This window comes from Dendrobates tinctorius, unplaced genomic scaffold, assembly GCF_039654945.1.
Source record: "Dendrobates tinctorius isolate UK_male_01 unplaced genomic scaffold, ASM3965494v1 ptg000066l, whole genome shotgun sequence".
In the NCBI taxonomy this organism is placed as follows: Eukaryota; Metazoa; Chordata; class Amphibia; order Anura; family Dendrobatidae; genus Dendrobates; species Dendrobates tinctorius.
The window spans coordinates 26674-45110 of NW_027361734.1; the positions used below are offsets into that span (position 1 = coordinate 26674).

The window sequence follows — 18437 nt, forward strand, 5'->3', positions numbered from 1 at the left end:
TAGTGTATTTTCATATATAATGTGCATCAGTTAAACAATAATGTTAAAATAAAAATCAAAACATGCTGAAAACCATTTATTGAAACCTCTGTATGTCTATATACAGCTCTGGCAAAAATTAAGAGACCACTGCAAAATGTTCAGTTTGTCTGAATTTTCTTTTTATAGGTATATTTTTGAGTAAAATGTAAACTGCTCTTTTATTCTATAAACTAGGTACCTATTACTAACTTCTGGTACCTTCCCTTTTGCTTTCAAACATGCCACAATCACACCTATCCTTAAAAAGCCAGCCCTCGACACAACCGCTATGTCCAGCTATCGCCCAATATCGCTGCTCCCATTCGCTTCCAAACTCCTGGAGCAGCACGTCCACGCTGAACTTTCCTCCCACCTCTCATCTGACTTGCTCTTTGACAATCTACAATCTGGTCTGTTCTAGAACCCATACTCTTAATCTATACAATTGGCCTGGGAAAACTCATGGATTCCAGTACCACCTTTAAGCTGATGACACTCAGACCTACCTCTCTGGCACAGACATCACCTCTCTGCTGTCCAGAATCCTGGAGTGTCTGTCAACCATATCCTCCTTCTCCTCTCACTTCCTCAAACTCAATGTGGACAAATCTGAACTCATCATCTTTCCTCCACGTCACAGATCTTCCTTACCTGACATATCTATCACAATTAACATCACGCTTTCCTCGGTACTGGAAGTCCGCTGCCTTGGAGTAACCCTTGACTCTGCCCTATCCTTCAAACCATACATCCAAGCTCTTTCCACCTCCTGTTGCCTCCAGCTCAAAAATATTTTCAGAATCCGTCCTTTCCTCAACCCTCAATCTGCTAAAATGCTTGTGCATGCCCTCATCATCTCCCGCCTCGACTACTCCAACAACCTTTTCTGTGGCCTTCCTGCTAACACCCTCACATCTCTCCAGTCCATCCTTAACTCTGCTGCCCGAATAATTCATCTCTCTCCTCGCTACTACCCCACTTCTCCCCTCTGCAAATCGCTTCCCTGGCTCCCATTCCCTCAGCGTATCCAGTTCAAATTACTTATACTGACCTTCAAAGCCATCCATAACCTGTCTCCTCCATATGTCTCTGAACTAATCTCCCGATACCTTCCCTCACGTAATCTCCGGTCATCCCAAGAGCTCCTTCTCTCCTCCACACTTATTCGCTCCTCAATCAACCACCTCCAAGACTTCTCCCGAATATCCCCCATCCTCTGGAATTCTTTACCCCAACGAGTCCAACTATCAACCACACTCGAATCCTTCAGACGGAACATGAAAACCCACCTCTTCAGGAAAGCTTACAGCCTGCAATGACCCCGCCGCTGCCTCCTCACCAATACCGGAGCTATCATCTCAACCAATGCTGGAGCTGCTGCAACCCCCTACCTACTGTCTCCTTTCCCACCATCCTTTAGAATGTAATCCCGCAAAGGGCAGGGTCCTCTCTCCCCTCTGTATCAGTCTGTGATTGTTAGTTTGTTTACTGTGATATCTGTAATTTTTATGTAACCCCTTCTCATGTACAGCACCATGGAATCAATTGTGCTATTTATTATTATTGATAAATAATAAACTACTGGCAAAATGTCTTCGAATTTCCAAGTACTAAATTTTGTATTTATTTTCAGAAAATGAGAAATGATCAAAATAACAAAAAAAAAAATGCAGTGCTTGCAGACCTCAAATAATGGTAAGAAAACAAGTTCATAATCATTCAGACACAATACTAACATTTTAACACCAGAAGATTTCAGAAATCAATATTTTGTGGAATAACCATGATTTATAATCAGAGCTTTCATGCGTCTTGGCATGCTTGCCACCAGTCTTTCACACTGCTTTTGGGTGACCTTATGCCACTCCTGGTACAAAAATTTAAGCAATTATTTTTTGTTAGATGGCTTGTGACTATCCATCTTCCTCTTGATTACATTTCAGAGGTTTTCAATGGGGTTCAGGACTGGAGATTGGGCTGGCCATGACAGGGATTTGATGTGGTGGCCCTTCATCCACACATTGATTGACCTAGCTGTGTGGCATGGCGCATTGTCCTGCTGGGGAACACTGTATGCGGCTTGATTCATATGTACTTAGCAAAGATTAACCTGCCCAATTCCAGCCTTGCTGAGGCATCCCCAGATCATCACCGATCCTCCATCAAATTTCACAGTGGGTGCAAGACACTGTGGCTTGTATGCTTGTCCAGGTCTCTGTCTAACCATTAGACGACCAGGTGTTGGGCAAAGCTGAAAATTAGACTCATCAGAGAAGATTACCTTACTCCAGTCCTCTATGGTCCAATCCTTATGATCTTTGGCAAACTTCAGCCTGGCTCTCCTTTGCTTCTCATTGATGAAAGGCTTTTTTTTCTACCTTTACATGACTTGAGCCCTGCCTCTAGGAGCCTGTTACGAACTATTCTTGCCGTGCACTTCACCCCAGCTGCCATTTGCCATTCCTTTTGTAGGTCACTTGATGTTATCCTGCGGTTGCTGAGTGACATTCAAATAAGATGATGGTCATCCCGGTCAGTGGAGAGTCGTTTTCGCCCTCTGCCGGTCTGTAGCTTTGTTGTTCTCAGTGTCTGCTGCTTGACCTTGTTGTAATGGGCTGCCGTCTTAGAAATTTTAAGGATGGAGGCAACATGACGCTCACTATATCCCTCTGCTAATAAAGCCAGAATTGAGCCCTTCTTTTCCTCACTCAAGACTTTTCTTTTCAACTCCTTTGGCATGGTTAAAAGTTATTTTTTCATTCCTATTACTTTTGGGATATTACTAGCACTTGTTTGCCATCCAGCTTGTCCTATTGCAAGAGGCTTGTGAACACCACAGCAGCGTTTTTTATACTTTCCTTCGTTAAATAAGATTTGGTTCAGGCGATCACTTAATCAGAAGCACATTAAGTAGAATGAGGTGTACTCTGCTTGGAATTCAACTGACATTGGAATTGAAGTTAGACATGTACAGAAGCTGATTTTTATAAAACTGTGCAGTGGTCCCTTAATTTTAGCCAGAGGTGTATCTAAACATATTTACATATCGTCTGTTACAGTGGATTTCCGGACACACAGATTATTAAAGCATATTAAAGTGTCAATGTATTTGTGGTTACATTTCTGCTGATTCCAAGCGGTCACAAGTGGTGATGAGACCAAGAATGCTGAATGTAATAAGAATCTGAAATAGTCGCACCTGTAATGTATTGATAGCTAATCCTGCAGGGTATGCAAATTATAGATGGAACGTCCTAACATACGTGCGGCAGGTTCATAGATCACTGGTAAAAAGTGGTAATGGAATATGTAGATAAACCACCCTGACAAGGGAAAACAGCGTCTTTTCCGAAATAGGTTATTTTTTGTGGTTCCTTAAGGCCATCATACTTTCTAGTGAGTAACGTCACACACCATCCCCTCGAATTTCCACAATTGATCACCAGGAACGCTAATGGCAGGAGCACCTGGGATCATACAATTCACACACGGGACTATTCAGAAGAGTCTCCCTCAGGACGTCAGGATCTTGCACGGTAACGTGGATTACACATTATAGAACCACTCTTTACCAAAGATCTATTAACCTGCCACACGTTAGGACTTTCCATATGCGATTTCCCCACCCTGCAGGACTAGCTAAAACTACTTTGTATGACATTCAACATTGTTACTTCCATTTTTGCTGCATTATTCGCTTTATTTATTTATTTTTTTAAATCAAATACTTTTTATGTTGAATCTATTTTATTGAAAAAGAATTTAACATATAACATACATGACAAAAAGTACAAGATGCAAGTTTATACACGGATATGCACCAAGCCCTACTGAATCACAGCAATAGTGGTTCGTATTCAACAACCGTTTGCACATAACCTGTGAAGGTGTGTTGCAATACCCAAGAGAGAGAAGAATCAGAGAAATCAAATACTTTTTATTCAAGAAAGCATACAGGATAGTATTACATACATAAGTATACATTAGAGTACAAATTATAATACTTTTCCCATTTTTTAATAAATGCAAATACACCAAACACATCCTCTCCCCCTTCCCATAACAAGAAAACCTCCCCCCCCCCCCGTCACGCATCTACAATCCTTATCCATGCGTACACTTTTTTATACCCTAATAACCTGTTTTTGACGAGTTCTGCGGAAGCCAATCCGGGAAAGTCCAACCAGCCCCCCCAGATATTCTCGTAGTGGTTCATCTTGCCTCTTTTCATGTATATGCTTCGCTCCATAAGGATTACAAAATTAACTCTATTTACAAATTCCTTCCTAGTAGGAGGATTTTCATCTAACCAGTGCAATGTGATAGTTTTCCTTGCAACATAAAGCAATCTGGCTATTGCTAGCCTACCCCATTCATCCGACGCCACCTCCTCTACGTGTCCTACAATACACGTCAATGGATCTCGAGTAATATTTGCTTCCGTCACTCTTTCCACCAAATCCAGGACCCCAATCCAAAATGCCTGTAATCTTGGACAAGACCATAGCATATGAAGAATATCAGCTTCATCCATCATACATCTCGGACATCCAGAGTCTGCCCTTAGTCCAGCCTTTTTCATCCACACAGGTGTCCTATATACCTGGCCTCTAGAGAAATTACTGATCCATCCATCCTTAAAACTATCCTGAAGCATTTTAAACTATATCATGATTCAAATCCATCCGGCTTAAAAGTACAGGGGATAGATAAAGTCCACTGTGGCATTAGGGGTGGAGATATGAAGAAAAAACTTGCGCAGTTGGAATGTCGATGGATTGTTCTGCTTGATACAATGACCCCACATAGCCTTAATGAAAAGTTAACTTTTTCACCATTTCTCTAATTAATATTACAGTCCTTTGGTTTCTCTATTTTAATTGGTTTTGGGTGGTTTTTAATTGTTCTCTTTTTTATTTTTATCAGTTTTTAGTAAATATGAATCTATTACCTTGATGTCTGAAATTATACTTATGCCATTAAGTGCTGAAGTTTGGTATCCATCTCGTTGGAAAAAGAAGATCATCGTTTCTGACTTCACTGATCCTTGTTTGTTGCTGTTATAATTTTGTGCGCATATTTTATACATTTTTGCATATAATAAACTTTTGTTTATTAATTGCATATAACCTATTGTATATTGCTGCCCATTTCTGTTCATTGTTACTTGTATTTAGTACCTTAAATAATTATGGTTGCGCTTTTGATACATGCTCAGCACTGTGAACAGTAATGGCAGGCATTGTTCTGCGCCTGCGCGGTGGATGCGACTGTCACGTTGCGTAAGGCATCCTCACGGTGGCGGCGTAGCGTCGGGTTCCCATGACAATCATGCGAGCTCTGCCGTGCGCCGACTTCCGGGATGACCGGAAGTAACGCGACGGGACTGAAGGACCCACTGCACATGCGCCCACGTCTAAATGGCCGCGCGCACTTAATTTGAACTGGCACTGACATTTGGATCGCTATAAAAGATCCCTCAGCCTTACAATTAGCCATACGGCCCACCGAGGAAGCCCTTTGTGTGCGAAACGCGGGGGCGTTGGCGGGACCCCCGGTATCACCACTATGGGTAAGAAATAAATTTCTTCATGATTTATATTGATGGCTGAATATTAGGAGCTCAGGATTACTTTGTGGGATGGGATATATAGGTTAGCCACTGAGCCGTGTGATGGCACATAGAGGTATTTTCCCCAGTTAGGGCATTACATGTATCTATATAGATATATAGTTTTTTGACTATGTGCCTAATCAGGGACCTGGGGATACCCATTCTTCCTATAATCCTTTCCTGTTAGCCCATATTCTCCTGATTATAATAATCTTACTGGGTGTTCCGGCCATGTTGTCTTTCACCATGTACTGACTCATATTTTGTAATTACTGATATTTTAAGAGATTTAATAGCTTAATAAAATATTTATACTTTTTGCACAAGATATTACTCTGTGTGTATTTCATATTGAACAATGTAGTTCTTATTTATTGGCCGTTTTCTGAACTCAATCGTGTCTCTGTTGTGTGCTTTAGTACTGAGTTGCCCACCCCTTTCTTTGGACCCAAGTCCATTTTTGATCAAACATAGGCATGATATTCTATATTAAATACCCTATGTAGTGTATAACTGTGACACCCTCCCAAATTCACTTATAGATATTCTAGGGACATATTGTAAAACCGACTCCCACTGCTCATCCGATATGTCGCCTAAATCCCTTGTCCATTTGGATCTAGACATCAATGGGTGTCTATCCAAAGACGTACCCATCAATCCCCTGTAAATTATCGATATAAGACCCCTAGTACCCCTCTGGGGGCCAAGCATATTCAACATACTGTCATTCTGTATCACTATCAGTGACCTTCTCCACTGTCTGGAGAATGTGTGTCGCAGCTGCAGATACTTGTAAAACATAGTATGCTCCAAAGGGAACTCTTCCCTAAGTGCATTATTCGCTTTATTAGCAAGTGCGGTGAAACTCATTTCAGATTCACTTTCTATTTTTCAATTGAGGGTATACACTAGGCTTGTATCGGACCTCCAGCAGCCGCTATACAATTCATTTGTTTGAAGGTGCTGGTATTCATGCATGTTGTTTCTCAAATACTATAAATACATACATATAAACACACAGCGTACGAAAGTGCCAGGGGGTTTGGGGACTCATTCGTCAGACAAATATCTTTTCAATTTTTTTTTAGCTTTTATACACTTGGAAACTTGGACTAAAAGTGATTTTCCTTAATGAGCATTTGGTGCTTTAAAAATGCAATATCTTAGAGCTCCACTGTACTTTTTTTTTTATGCAGTGCAAACTGACCAGCGTGGCATACTTTAAATCTGCAATAGGTTGATTTCTCTTGTGGTAACTATGCATTTTATTTGCAAATTTTCTTATAGATTTGAATGAGACGAGAAAAATCTGCACGCAAAATAAAAAAAAAAAAAAATGCATATGCTTTTTTTTTAGTGAGTTACCAGAGCGAACACACACTAAAAATGAATGTAATCTGCACAAGACTATCAAAGTTTTATCAAAGCTAGGGAATAGGAAGTATCCAAAAATAAAGCAGTTTTAAACATGACATAACACGTAAAAGACAAAAACCACAGGAAAAAAAACCCCCAAAAAACGGAGGGTGGGGTGAAGGGGTCACAGGGTTTATTGGGAAGGTAAAAATAGTTGTACATTTCTAGTTTTACTCACATTTCTGTATAAATCATTCCTGCCAGAGACAAATTCAAAAGCCCCCAGGCTAAGACAACATTGCGGGCATGCGCCTCTCTTCTCATCTTGATGGCAGAATCAATAAAAGATGTAGAAGGATTTTGCTGCACAGTCTTCACTCCTAAGAAACAGTTTGTAAATAATGTCATTACAATCCGATACTGCGGAACATCAAGTGTCCTAGGTACAGTTGTGCGCAAAAGTATACATACCCTGGAAAAATTTTTGCTTTCTTGGCCTTTGTCAGAGAATACGACTGATGACACCAAAACTTTTTCTCCACTCATGGTTAGTGGTTGTGTGAAGCCATTTATTGTCAAACTACCGTGTTTTCTCTTTTTAAATCATAATGACAACCCAAAACATCCAAATTACCCTCATCAAAAGTTCACATACCTCATTTCTTAATACCGTGTATTGCCCCCTCTAACATTAATGACAGCTTGAAGTCTTTTGTGGTAGTTGTGTATGAGGTGCTGTATTTTCTCAGATGGTAAAGCTGCCCACACTTCATGGTAAAAAGCCTCCAGTTCCTGTAAATTCCTGGGCTGTCTGGCATGAACTTGAGATCTTCCCAGAGTGTCTCAATGATATTGAGGTCATGAGAATGAGAACTGGACCGTCCAAGTACGTCCCATGCGCAGCTTCTGGGCTGATTGCAAATTTGCCTCCAGTACTTGCTGATAACGTGCTGCATTCATCTTTCCTTCAACTTTGACCAAGATTCCTGTGCCTTTGTAGCTCACATATTCCCAAAACATCAGCAATCCACCTCTGTGCTTTACAGTAGGAATGGTGTTCCTTTCATCATAGGACTTGTTGACCTCTCACCAAATGTAATGTTTATGGTTGAGGCCAAAAAGTTACATTTTGGTCTCATCACTCCAAATTACTTTGTTCCAGAAGTTTTGAGGCTTGTCTCTGTGCTGTTTGGTGTGTATTGTAGGCAAGATACTTTGTGGCATTTGAACAGTAATGGCTTTCTTCTAGCGACTCGACCATGCAGCCCATTTTTCTTCAAGTGCCTCCTTATTGTGCATCTTGTAACAGCTACACCACTCGTTTTCAGAGCGTTCAGTATTTCAGCTGATGTTATTTGTGGATTTTTCTTTGCATCCCTAACAATTTTCCTGGCAGTTGTGAACAAAATTTTTGTTGGTCTACATGACCGTGGTTTTATTTTCAAATAGCCCCTGATTTTCCATTTGTTAATCACAGGTTGACAGCTGCTGACTAGCATCATCAGTTCATTGGATAGCTTTTTGTATCCCTTTCCTGTTTTATACAGTTCAGCTACCTTTTCCCATAGATCCGTTGACAATTCTTTTGCTTTCCCCATGACTCACAGCTACTGACGTTCCTGGATTGTATGAAAGATGCAAGAGTCTGTCTGGATCCCATAAACTCACTCAGCTTTTATGCACACACACTGATTACAAGCAAACAGGTTACAGGTGAGGATGTTACATTTAGTAGCCATTTGTGTCAACTTCTGTGACAAAAATCACCAGGGTATGTGAACTTTTGATCAGGGTCATTTGGATGTTTTGGATAGTCATGATTTAAAAAGAGAAAACACAGTAGTTTGACAATAAATAACCACTAACCATGAGTGGAGAAAAAGTTTTGATGTTAACATTCATATTCTCAGAAAAAACGCCAAGAAAGCAAAAATTCTGCTGAGGTGTGTAAACTTTTGAGCACAACTGTATAAGATGTAAAATACTGCACTTTAATGGTTTGGCAGATCCTGACATGTGTATGGTCATATGAAATACAAGTGGCCCACACTCGCCCCTCTCGCTGTGCAGTCCCTCTACCCTCATACCTGCGCTGTGCGCCCCCTTTCCCCTCATCCCTGCGCTGTGTGCCCCCCCTACCCTCATACCTGCGCTGTGCGCCCCCTCTACCCTCATCCCTGCGCTGCGCGCCCCCCCTCACCTCATCCCTGCGCTGCGCGCCCCCCCCACCTCATCCCTGTGCTGCACGCCCCCCCTCACCTCATCCCTGCGCTGCGCACCCCCCCTCACCTCATCCCTGCACTGCGCACCCCCCCCTCACACCTGCCCTGCGCATCCCCTTCTCCCCCCATACCTCGCTTGCGCGCCCCCTTCTCCCCCCCATACCTCGCCTGCGCGCCCCCTTCTCCCCCCCATACCTCGCCTGCGCGCCCCCTTCTCGCCCCCATACCTGCCCTGCGCGCCCCCTTCTCGCCCCCATACCTGCCCTGCGCGCCCCCTTCTCCCCTCATACCTGCCCTGCGCGCCCCCTTCTCCCCTCATACCTGCCCTGCGCGCCCCCTTCTCCCCCCATACCTGCCCTGCGCGCCCCCTTCTCCCCCCATACCTCGCCTGCGCGCCCCCTTCTCCCCCCATACCTCGCCTGCGCGCCCCCTTCTCCCCCCATACCTGCCCTGCGCGCCCCCTTCTCCCCCCATACCTCGCCTGCGCGCCCCCTTCTCCCCCCAATACCTCGCCTGCGCGCCCCCTTCTCCCCCCAATACCTCACCTGCGCGCCCCCTTCTCCCCCATACCTCGCCTGCGCGCCCTCTTCTTCCCCCATACCTCGCCTGCGCGCCCCCTTCTCCCCCCATACCTCGCCTGCGCGCCCCCTTCTCCCCCCATACCTCGCCTGCGCGCCCCCTTCTCCCCCCATACCTCGCCTGCGCGCCCCCTTCTCCCCCCATACCTCGCCTGCGCGCCCCCTTCTCCCCCCATACCTCGCCTGCGCGCCCCCTTCTCCCCCCATACCTGGCCTGCGCGCCCCCTTCTCCCCCCATACCTGCCCTGCGTGCCCCCTTCTCCCCTCATACCTCGCCTGCGCGCCCCCTTCTCCCCTCATACCTCGCCTGCGCGCCCCCTTCTCCCCCCATACCTGCCCTGCGCACCCCCTTCTCCCCCCATACCTCGCCTGCGCGCCCCCTTCTCCCCTCATACCTGCCCTGCACGCCCCCTTCTCCCCCCATACCTGCCCTGCGCGCCCCCTTCTCCCCCCATACCTGCCCTGCGTGCCCCCTTCTCCCCTCATACCTGCCCTGCGCGCCCCCTTCTCCCCTCATACCTGCCCTGCGCGCCCCCTTCTCCCCTCATACCTGCCCTGCGCGCCCCCTTCTCCCCTCATACCTGCCCTGCGCGCCCCCTTCTCCCCTCATACCTGCCCTGCGTGCCCCCTTCTCCCCTCATACCTGCCCTGCGCGCCCCCTTCTCCCCTCATACCTGCCCTGCGCGCCCCCTTCTCCCCTCATACCTGCCCTGCGCGCCCCCTTCTCCCCTCATACCTGCCCTGCGCGCCCCCTTCTCCCCTCATACCTGCCCTGCGTGCCCCCTTCTCCCCTCATACCTGCCCTGCGCGCCCCCTTCTCCCCTCATACCTGCCCTGCGCGCCCCCTTCTCCCTTCATACATGTAAATATATATGCCCTGTTTTACTGCCTCCTTATGTGCCCACCCCCTGGACAGTCCAGATACAGGATGCACAGCACACATGTATGATTACCCAGCATGGGATCCAAGAAGGGACTGTTCTTGTTACTGTCAGCCATGACGAGAGGTTAATAAGCAGCTACACGCGTCACCACGACTGAGGAAGACGTTAAAAGAAAAGTTTCCTTCACACAGATAAGTGGTAATAGCGATAGAGAAAAGCTCCGGTAACATTCATGCTCCTGCTCCACTGCTCGGTACAGCCAAGACCCGCGGACGTTACAGAACTTCCCGCCGACCGGTGACTGCCGGCAGTGGAAAGGCAGGGACTAGACTGGAGTTGATTTTTGAAGAAATGATGTCACCGGAAGGGGCGGGGCCTCCGTCAGTCTAGGGAGGAACATAAGCTGCCTTAAATAGCTGAGGCTGCTGGAGAGGACGGAGGGACCGCATCATGGAGCCGTGTGAGGAGGGGACGGAGGGGCTGCACCGTGGAGCCGTGTGAGGAGGGGACGGAGGGGCTGCACCGTGGAGCCGTGTGAGGAGAGGACGGAGGGGCTGCACCGTGGAGCCGTGTGAGGAGGGGACGGAGGGGCTGCACCGTGTGAGGAGGGGACGGAGGGGCTGCACCGTGGAGCCGTGTGAGGAGGGGACGGAGGGGCTGCACCGTGTGAGGAGGGGACGGAGGGGCTGCACCGTGGAGCCGTGTGAGGAGGGGACGGAGGGGCTGCACCGTGTGAGGAGGGGACGGAGGGGCTGCACCGTGGAGCCGTGTGAGGAGGGGACGGAGGGGCTGCACCGTGGAGCCGTGTGAGGAGAGGACGGAGGGGCTGCACCGTGGAGCCGTGTGAGGAGAGGACGGAGGGGCTGCACCGTGGAGCCGTGTGAGGAGAGGACGGAGGGGCTGCACCGTGGAGCCGTGTGAGGAGGGGACGGAGGGGCTGCACCGTGGAGCCGTGTGAGGAGGGGACGGAGGGGCTGCACCGTGTGAGGAGGGGACGGAGGGGCTGCACCGTGGAGCCGTGTGAGGAGGGGACGGAGGGGCTGCACCGTGTGAGGAGGGGACGGAGGGGCTGCACCATGGATTCTTATACAAATGGGAATGAGGACACAGGAGTGAGTGCTCTGAGGATGCATTTTGGAAAGGGTTGATGTAACTTGAGTGGGGGGCGGATGATGAACAGTGCTGAAGTTTGTTTCTTATTTGACAATTTTTTTCTTTTCTGTTTTTATAGGTTTAACAACAAAAAAATAAGCATCATAATAATAACATACAATGCAGCGAGGTGCCCTGATGTGAATACACTTAAAATCAGCGACAAAAACTATAAAACTGGCACAAAAATGGGCCTCAAAGTGGGCACCAAAGGGAGTTAATGAAAGGGTTAAATGACTTTGGGCCACTGATATCACACTGCAAACATATGGAACAGGGAGCCCCACATCAAAACCAGGTCCCTCCAGCCTGGCCCAAATGTGTTCTGGGCTTCAGAATTGGCAACAACTTGGGCAAACAGCAGATTTTCACAGATTTGAATAAGCAACTGATGTTTTTAAGGGGTTAAATGATGAGCCACTGATCTCACTCGAAGGGTGGTTTCACATTAGCGTTTCAGGCTGCAGCGTCGGCCAGTGCACGGCTGCGGCTAAGCCCCGCCCCCTGCTGCGCCTCCTCCGGTAGCTCTGCCTACGGGCGCATGACGCGACATGCGTCCCCTATCTTTAGCACTGGGGACGCAGGCCGTGCGCAGGTATGCGTTTGGCGGCGCATGCGTCCTTTTGATGGTGCACCGAGCACACCAAATTGCGACAGGTTGCATTTGGCGCTGGTCGGCGCACCATCAAAAGGACGCATGCGCTGCCAAACGCATACCTGCGCACGGCCTGCGTCCCCAGTGCTAAAGATAGGGGTCGCATGCAGCGTCATGCGCCCATAGGCGGAGCTGCCGGAGGAGGTGGGGTGGGGCTTAGCTGCGGCCGTGCGCAGGCTGACGCTGCGGCCTGAAACGCTAATGTGAAACCACCCTAAGAATACACAGATAGTGGGTATGATCCTGGGCATCACTATCTGTGTATTCATTGTGTGAGATCAGTTGCGCAAAGTCATTTAACCCCTTAAAACATCAGTTGCTTATTCAAATCTGTGAAAATCGGCTGTTTGCCCACGTTGTTGCCAATTCTAATGCCCAGAACCCATTTGGGCCAGGCTGGAGAGACCTGGGTTTGATTCAGGGCATAACTGTCTATGTATTCTTACGGTGAGATCAGTGGCCTAAAGTCATTTAACCCTTTAAAAAGAGTTACTTATTCAAATCTGTGAAAATCGTCTGTTTGCCCACTGTGATGCCAGTTTTATAATTTTCGTAGCTGTTTTTAAGTGGATGCACATCAGTGCTCCTCGCTGCATTGTATGTTAGTTTGATGCTTATTTTTTGTTATTAAACCTATTTAAAAAGAAAAGAAAAAATTGAAACTGACAAACCAACTTCAGCTCCAAATAAGAAACTGGATAAATAAGAAAACAACTTCAGCATTGTGGATGATGAGGGGCTGTGTGGAGAAGGGAGGGATGATGAGGGACTGTGGGGAGAAGGAAGGATGATGAGGGGCTGTGCGAAGTAGAGGGATGATGATTAGGGGCTGTGCAGTGAAAGGATGAGGGTCTGTGGAGAAGGTGGGGGGGGGGGGGTGATGAGGGTCTGAGTGGAGAAGGGGGAGATGATGCATACAGAGTGGCTGCATGGTGAATGGGGTGATGTAAGTCCCTTGTACATAAAATAGAAAAAAAAACAGCTTAGGCGCATGGAATCCCTGGGACCAAATGTAGATAAAATATGAAAAAACTCCAGCTTCTTGGAAATCGCAATATTTATTTAAAAATAGATTGCAGAGACAGCATAGCAACGCGTTTCAAACGCACGAGGCCATGTGCGCCTGAAACGCATTTCTATGCTCTCTCTGCAATTTTGCATGTTTTAATTTTTTATCTATTTTCCAATAAATGTAGCAATTTCCAAGAAGCTGGATTTTCTTTACATTTGTAAATCCCGTGTGGCTGTGTCGGGAAGTGGGTGATGTCGCTCGTGGGGCTGAGGGAGAAGAGGATGCCGTCACTCGTGTGCTTTTTGTTTTTGTTACTTATCTCTAACGTTGCTTAGTTCTATGTATTGGTTTGTAAAGTTATTGTTATTGACTTGTACTGTATGTATAAATATATTTATATCTGTCTCCTTTTTGTTAGACTTAGTTTTATTAAAAACACAAATAAATGTTTGAGAACTATGGGTTGAATTTTTATTTCTATATTTCTAAAGCTCTGGGTATGTTCACCAGTTCTGTGCAGTTTGAGTCGTGGAGTCGGTATCATGGAAATTGAGGAGTCGGAGGTTTGGCTTACCGACTCCACAGCACTGATGTTAACACATTGCAATTTTGTTGGGGAAACAAATCTTCAGCAAAGACCTCACCAGTAGACCTGCACTAAATCATTCACATCTCACTCACAATTTATTTGCTATCCTCAGCAGCATTTTTCATATTTGTCAGATTAGAAGAGGCAATTTTTACCCCCAAATTTGGGAGGAAAATTGAGGTGTCTCATTGTCCGAATATGGCTTATACGGGCGTGGGGGGGGTGGCGTAGTTATGGAGCGGGGTCAGGGGAGGCAGGGTTCCTGCTGCAGGAAGCCAGCAGCAGAAGTGGGGCGAGGCTGTAGGACAGGGGTCCCCAACCTGTAGCTCAGAAGCCATATGTGGCTCACGGTCCCATGAATTGTGGCTCGCGGCTGTCTGCCAGCTTGGTGCATAAGCGCCAGGTCTAACAAACAGGTATGAAGAGCAAATCTCAAAATGGTGAATTTTGTGGGTAACCCTGCGCAGAAGAGCAGATCTGGATGCACATTACTGGTCTTAAGGGTTTAGAGAATTTAAATAAGGTGAGATGAGGTGCTTGAAGCTGTATGCAACAGTGTGTTGGAGTGGTTGATGGGAGCAAACTTAATGGGGGTATTTTGGGGACTGCTGGATCCTGGTATGCTGCTTAAGGGTGAATTCTGTGGAAAAGCTTTGGCTATCATTACACCTGTAATGGGGGCTCTGGTTGCCACTGTTGTGAGGGGGGGGGAGCTGAATGTGGCTCACGACTCTCTCTGAGCTGAATATGGCTATCTAGGTCAGAAAGGTTGGGGACCACTGCTGTAGAACTTCAGCCAAGATCCCAATCTGCCACCTTCCTGAAGCCTGACCACTTCTTCCAGCCCAGGACCTGCAATCTTGCAGCGCTGGGGCACCGACCTACCACCGTTGGTTTCGTGCAGCACGAACTGCTAGGAACGGCGGAACGCACTAAATAAAAAATGTAAATAAAGTGCGTTCGCCACACGGGGTCCACCGTGCAGTAGGTGTAGAAACCGCTGCTAGATGGTGGCAGAGCAATAAGGCGGTAGTGTGCACAGGGTTGGAGGTCACCCAGGTGCACCAAGCAATCTCTTGGACTCAGAGCTGCACAAACAAAAGGAAAATATAATGACGCTGAACCTGTAAGTGACACAGGAACTCAGCAACACACACGGGAGTAGCCCCAGACGAGGCACTACATCCGAACAGACCTACCGTAGATAGCCGTGCGTATGGCGTCGCAACTGCGGACTCACAATAATGCTGCGGCGAGAACAGTGCCACAGAGAAACACTGCTATAACGCTGGCGCGATGTAGGACGCTAGCAAGTGTGTTTGTGGAGCATATGCATGCTCGCGCAGAAGCTGGCTAGAACTCAATCCCTCACACAGTCGTATTATCAAAGGAATGGGGTTTCAAATGAGTCATTCACCAGATCATGCATCCATCAACATACACACAGCAGCAAGTATGACTATACTAGCGCATGGCGGAATAGCCATGCGCGCTTTTTATAGCAAACGGGACCTTCCGGAAGTCTCCAGAACTCTGAGCTGGACCAATGGAATCAGGAGCAGGACCTGAGCACCTGACTCTGAACTCCAATGGGAGATCATCCCACGAGCATGCTCAGAGGATGGAAAGAAGGACTTAGCCTCCGGAGAGAGTTGCTGCAAAGCAATCTCTTCTGCAATCTCCTCTGCAGCAGACAAAGAGCAGGAGACTGCAGAATGTGAGGATCTTGATTCCTGCATAGCGAGGGCAGAAATCTGACTCCTAACATTACCCCCCCTCCCTGAACCTCCCGACCCACCAGCCTTTGCCCGACAGTGGCATAGGCCTCAGACTCGCCCGAAGGTGAGTCTGATGTCCTAGTAGGTGAAACAGTAAACCGGGACACACGGAAGGCATCAGAGGAGGCAAGGTCGCCAGGTTTCAGAAGGGACACCCGGGAGACAATGGGAGCGGGAGTTATAGGGGAACGCCGCCGCACTCCATCTGGGAAGGCTATCCCGAGCACATGAGGTGCATGCCTGAATAAACTTTTTAACATCCCGAGCCCTGTGAGGCCACCAATACGACCCAGCCAGAAATGTTGTGGTCTGCATATAGCCACGGTGGGCATGCGCATTGGACGCGTGTGCCCAGGCGAGAATCTTAGGCCTAAGGCGAGGTGGAACAAAAGTCTCGCCAACCGGCACAGACTCTAACCATTGTGGGACGCTGTCACCCTGGGAAGCAGCGTGTAGGCAGTGACAACCGCAAATGGCATGTTGGGCCGGGCGTGTCTCAAAAATGGCGCAAGACACCTCCATGGGCTCTGGGGGTGGAACCTCTGGCTCGGGCAGCTCAAGAGGCTCATCAAAATTGGGAGCCAGAGTAACTCCATTTAGAGTGAGCACGCTCCATACCACGCTCCGAAGAACGGAGGTCAATACGAGTGGAGATGGAAATCAACTCATCCAAACTGGTAGGGATCTCTCTGGTAGAGAGAGCATCCTTAACGTGCTCCGCTAAACCTCTCCAAAACACAGGGATAAGTGCCTTATCGGACCACACCAACTCGGAAGCCAGTGTCCGAAAACGAACGGCATACTGACTAACCGAGAGGGATCCCTGGGACAAAGCAAGCAGCTGAAGAGATGTGTCGTGCGTGACCCGTGGACCGAGAATGACCTTTTTGATGGCTGCTAGTAAGTAAGCAGCAGTCCGAATCTCGGGGTTACCACGCTCCCATAAAGGCATAGCCCATTCCAACGCCTTGCACGACAGTAGGGAAACAATAAATGCCACCTTGGCCCGTTCCGTAGGGAATTGCTCAGCCAGCAGCTCCAGCTGAATTGAGCACTGGCTGATGAAACCCCTACAGGAGGCGCCATTACCGGAAAATGTATCGGGCAATGGGAGGCGGGTCACTGTCGGCGCAAGGGAGGACATGGACATACGGGCTACCGCATTAGTAAGTGCTTTTACAGCAGCATCAGTGGTTTGCGCAGCTGCAAGAGACCTCTCCAGAGTGGCCAACCGGCCCTCGAGCTGCCGCACACACTCAGGAGTTGCTGCTGTTCTGCCATCACTAGCCAGACCCTGGCGCTAGTATAATGTTAGGAACAGCAGAACGCACTACATAAAAAATGTAAATAAAGTGCGTTCGCCGCTCGGGTTCCACCGTGCAGTAGGTGAAGAAACCGCTGCTAGATGGTGGCAGAGCAATAAGGTGGTAGTGTGCACAGGGTTGGAGGTCACCCAGGTGCACCAAGCAATCTCTGTTGGACTCACAGAGCTGCACAAACAAAAGGAAAATATAATGACGCTGAACCTGTTAGTGACACAGGAACTCAGCAACACACACGGGGTAAAAGGTCATGGGAGTAGTCCCAGACGAGGCACTACATCCGAACAGACCTACCGTAGATAACCGTGCGTATGGCGTCGCAACTTGGGATGCACAATAATGCTGCAACTGCAGTGCAGCGAGAACAGTGCCGCGGAGAAACACCACTATAACGCTGGCGCAATGTAGGACGCTAGCAAGTGTGTTTGTGGAGCATAAGCGCTCTGGCGCAGAAGCTGGCTAGAACTCAATCCCTCACACATTCGTATTATCAAAGGAATGCAAATGAGTCATTCACCAGATCATGCATCCATCAACATACACACAGCAGCAAGTATGACTATACTAGCGCATGGCGGAACAGCCATGCGCGCTTTTTATAGCAAACGGGACCTTCCGGAAGTCTCCAGAACTCTGAGCTGGACCAATGGAATCAGGAGCAGGACCTGAGCACCTGACTCCCGAACTCCAGTGGGAGATCATCCCACGAGCATGCTCAGAGGATGGAACGAAGGACTTAGCCTCCGGAGAGAGTTGCTGCAAAGCAATCTCTTCTGCAATCTCCTCTGCAGCAGACTGTCACGTCCGCCATGTCTGTTTTGCCTCATGAACCCCTGGAGTGGTGTGCACGCGCACCTTGTGTCTGCTATCCTGCTTGTTCCCTAGAGCAGTGTGCACACTCACCTCATGTCTGCTGAGCTGCAAGATGCCTGCGTTTCTGCTTTGCCTTCTGCAATCATCTCGTCATGTCTGAAACCTTGATCATGTGACGGTTCCTAAGATCCTGCACTGTCTGGTTCTGCAATCATCTCGTCATGTCTGAAGCTCTGATCATGTGACCTTTCCTAGGATCCTGCACTGTCTGGTTCTGCAATCATCTCGTCATGTCTGAAGCTCTGATCATGTGACCTTTCCTAGGATCCTGCACTGTCTGGTTCTGCAATCATCTCGTCATGTCTAGAATCCCTGATCATGTGTTCTTCCTAGGATCCTGCATTCTGGTTCGGTGATCATCTCGTCATGTCTGAAACC

The 18437-nt window shown here is 47.9% G+C and overlaps 1 protein-coding gene across 1 annotated transcript in view; it reads right to left on the minus strand.

The window, feature by feature from the left end:
* The window catches only part of TMEM209 (transmembrane protein 209), a gene marked incomplete at its 3' end in the record, with an annotated part of 37627 nt that extends 26586 nt beyond the window's left edge, over positions 1–11041 (minus strand). Inside the window, exons 1-2 of the mRNA XM_073580974.1 lie at positions 10748–11041; positions 7233–7374 (exon numbers count right to left, since the gene is read on the minus strand). Coding sequence (XP_073437075.1) covers positions 7233–7374; positions 10748–10793 — 188 coding nt within the window. The remainder of the gene's footprint in view (positions 1–7232; positions 7375–10747) is intronic.
* Positions 11042–18437: the final 7396 nt, after the last annotated feature.